Source organism: Natator depressus, chromosome 5, assembly GCF_965152275.1.
Source record: "Natator depressus isolate rNatDep1 chromosome 5, rNatDep2.hap1, whole genome shotgun sequence".
Taxonomy (NCBI): Eukaryota; Metazoa; Chordata; order Testudines; family Cheloniidae; genus Natator; species Natator depressus.
This window is the reverse complement of record NC_134238.1, coordinates 36,265,864-36,269,095: the sequence shown is the minus strand read 5'-3', so window position 1 is coordinate 36,269,095 and position 3,232 is coordinate 36,265,864. Positions and strand designations below refer to the sequence as shown.

Below are 3,232 nucleotides of genomic sequence, written 5' to 3'. Positions count from 1 at the left end.
TTCCACTTGCTGTGATATAGTGCCATTCAGTGTTTCTTGCCCTTTATGTTCTTCAGGCAGCACTAAGCTTTTTTTCTTGATTGGTTTCCTGGACTGATTCTACATCTGAAGAGGTGCCAAGAGTCTCAAACCTCTCAAGTGCACCTTTGTCTCTTAATCTGATCCTTTTTCTTTTCTTTCCTTTTTATTCTCCCCACACACCCGATACACATTTTCTAAAACCTTTTGACAACTTGTGGAATAGGGCCCAACTGTGCAAACACTTAGAGCTAGAGGGCAAAAATGAGGGAGAGGTGATGCATAGAGGGCCACATCCAGCCCTTTCACCCATCTCTCATGTTTACTGTTTCTCATCACAATACACTAACAAGAGGACATTCAAATAAATTGAAAGGCAATATGTATATTGAATTGAAAGGGAACTTTTTAGGCTCCCACTGGGGGAGCCCTTGCCCTCCCTAATCTAGTGATCTTGACTGGGGCCTTGGAGCACTGCAGTCCTTTACATAAATAACAAAAATCCTTATTAAGTTTTAGTCTTTACAATCAAAGAGCATTCATACTCACTGTGCATCTAAATTTTAAATAGCACAATACATAGCAACTGTAATGCAGAAAGGCGAAAGCACACCCCCATCAGAGACTATATCTCTAAGCACTGGTCTACACTAGGACTTTAGGTCGAATTTAGCAGCATTAAATCGATGTAAACCTGCACCCGTCCACACGATGAAGCCCTTTATTTCGACTTAAAGGGCTCTTAAAATCGATTTCCTTACTCCACCCCTGACAAGTGGATTAGCGCTTAAATCGGCCTTGCCGGGTCGAATTTGGGGTACTGTGGACACAATTCGACGGTATTGGCCTCCGGGAGCTATCCCAGAGTGCTCCATTTTGACCGCTCTGGACAGCACTCTCAACTCAGATGCACTGGCCAGGTAGACAGGAAAAGAACTGCGAACTTTTGAATCTCATTTCCTGTTTGGCCAGCGTGGCAAGCTGCAGGTGACCATGCAGAGCTCATCAGCAGAGGTGACCATGATGGAGTCTCAGAATCGCAAAAGAGCTCCAGCATGGACCGAACGGGAGGTACGGGATCTGATCGCTGTATGGGGAGAGGAATCCGTGCTATCAGAACTCCGTTCCAGTTTTCGAAATGCCAAAACCTTTGTCAAGATCTCCCAGGGCATGAAGGACAGAGGCCATAACAGGGACCCGAAGCAGTGCCGCGTGAAACTGAAGGAGCTGAGGCAAGCCTACCAGAAAACCAGAGAGGCGAACGGCCGCTCCGGGTCAGAGCCCCAAACATGCCGCTTCTATGATGAGCTGCATGCCATTTTAGGGGGTTCAGCCACCACTACCCCAGCCGTGTTGTTTGACTCCTTCAATGGAGATGGAGGCAATACGGAAGCAGGTTTTGGGGACGAAGAAGATGATGATGATGACGAGGTTGTAGATAGCTCACAGCAAGCAAGCGGAGAAACCGGTTTTCCCGACAGCCAGGAACTGTTTCTCACCCTGGACCTGGAGCCAGTACCCCCTGAACCCACCCAAGGCTGCCTCCTGGACCCAGCAGGCGGAGAAGGGACCTCCGGTGAGTGTACCTTTTAAAATACTATACATGGTTTAAAAGCAAGCATGTGAAAGGATTACTTTGCCCTGGCATTTGCGGCTCTCCTGGATATACTCCCAAAGCCTTTGCAAAAGGTTTCTGGGGAGGGCAGACTTATTGCGTCCTTCATGGTAGGACACTTTACCACTCCAGGCCAGTAACACGTACTCGGGAATCATTGTACAACAAAGCATTGCAGTGTATGTTTGCTGGCATTCAAGCAACGTCCGTTCGTGTGTTATCCTCAGGAGAGTGAGATATAATCCATGGTCACCTGGTTGAAATAGGGTGCTTTTCTTCAGGGGACACTCAGAGGAGCCCATTCCTGCTGGGCTGTTTGCCTGCGGCTGAACAGAAATGTTCCCCGCTGTTAGCCACAGGGAGAGGGGAGGGTTGAGGGGGTAGCCACGCGGTGGGGGGAGGCAAAATGCGACCTTGTAACGAAAGCACATGTGCTATGTATGTAATGTTAACAGCAAGGTTTACCCTGAAAGAGTGTAGCCAGTGTTTTATAAAATGTGTCTTTTTAAATACCGCTGTCCCTTTTCTTTTCTCCACCAGCTGCATGTGTTTCAATGATCACAGGATCTTCTCCTTCCCAGAGGCTAGTGAAGATTAGAAAGAAAAAAAACGCACTCGAGATGAAATGTTCTCCGAGCTCATGCTGTCCTCCCACACTGACAGAGCACAGACGAATGCGTGGAGGCAAATAATGTCAGACTGCAGGAAAGCACAAAATGACCAGGAGGAGAGGTGGCGGGCTGAAGAGAGTAAGTGGCGGGCTGAAGAGAGTAAGTGGCAGGCTGAAGAGAGGGCTGAAGCTCGAATGTGGCGGCAGCGTGATGAGAGGAGGCAGGATTCAATGCTGAGGCTGCTGGAGGACCAAACCAGTATGCTCCAGTGTATGGTTGAGCTGCAGCAAAGGCAGCTGGAGCACAGACTGCCACTACAGCCCCTGTGTAACCAACCGCCCTCCTCCCCAAGTTCCATAGCCTCCACACCCAGACGCCCAAGAACGCGGTGGGGGGGCCACCGGCCAACCAGCCACTCCACCACAGAGGATTGCCCAAAAAAAAGAAGGCTGTCATTCAATAAATTTTAAAGTTGTAAACTTTTAAAGTGCTGTGTGGCATTTTCCTTCCCTCCTCCACCACCCCTCCTGGGCTACCTTGGTAGTCATCCCCCTATTTGTGTGATGAATGAATAAAGAATGCATGAATGTGAAGCAACAATGACTTTATTGCCTCTGCAAGAGGTGATCAAAGGGAGGAGAGGAGGGTGGTTAGCTTACAAGGAAGTAGAGTGAACCAAGGGGCGGGGGGTTTCATCAAGGAGAAACAAACAGAACTTTCACACCGTAGCCTGGCCAGTCATGAAACTGGTTTTCAAAGCCTCTCTGATGCGTACCGCACCCTCCTGTGCTCTTCTAACCGCCCTGGTGTCTGGCTGCGCGTAACCAGCAGCCAGGCGATTTGCCTCAACCTCCCACCCCGCCATAAACGTCTCCCCCTTACTCTCACAGATATTGTGGAGCACACAGCAAGCAGTAATAACAGTGGGAATATTGGTTTCGCTGAGGTCTAAGCGAGTCAGTAAACTGCGCCAGCGCGCCTTTAAACG

The 3,232-nt window shown here is 49.2% G+C and overlaps 1 protein-coding gene across 1 annotated transcript; it reads left to right on the top strand.

Moving 5' to 3' along the window:
* The first annotated feature begins 785 nt into the window (after window positions 1–785).
* LOC141988120 (uncharacterized) lies at window positions 786–2,728 on the top strand. The gene is made up of 2 exons (XM_074953960.1): window positions 786–1,594; window positions 2,174–2,728. The coding sequence occupies exons 1-2, from the start codon at window positions 1,012–1,014 to the stop codon at window positions 2,323–2,325; spliced, it is 735 nt and encodes a 244-aa protein (XP_074810061.1). The 5' UTR covers window positions 786–1,011; the 3' UTR covers window positions 2,326–2,728.
* Window positions 2,729–3,232: the final 504 nt, after the last annotated feature.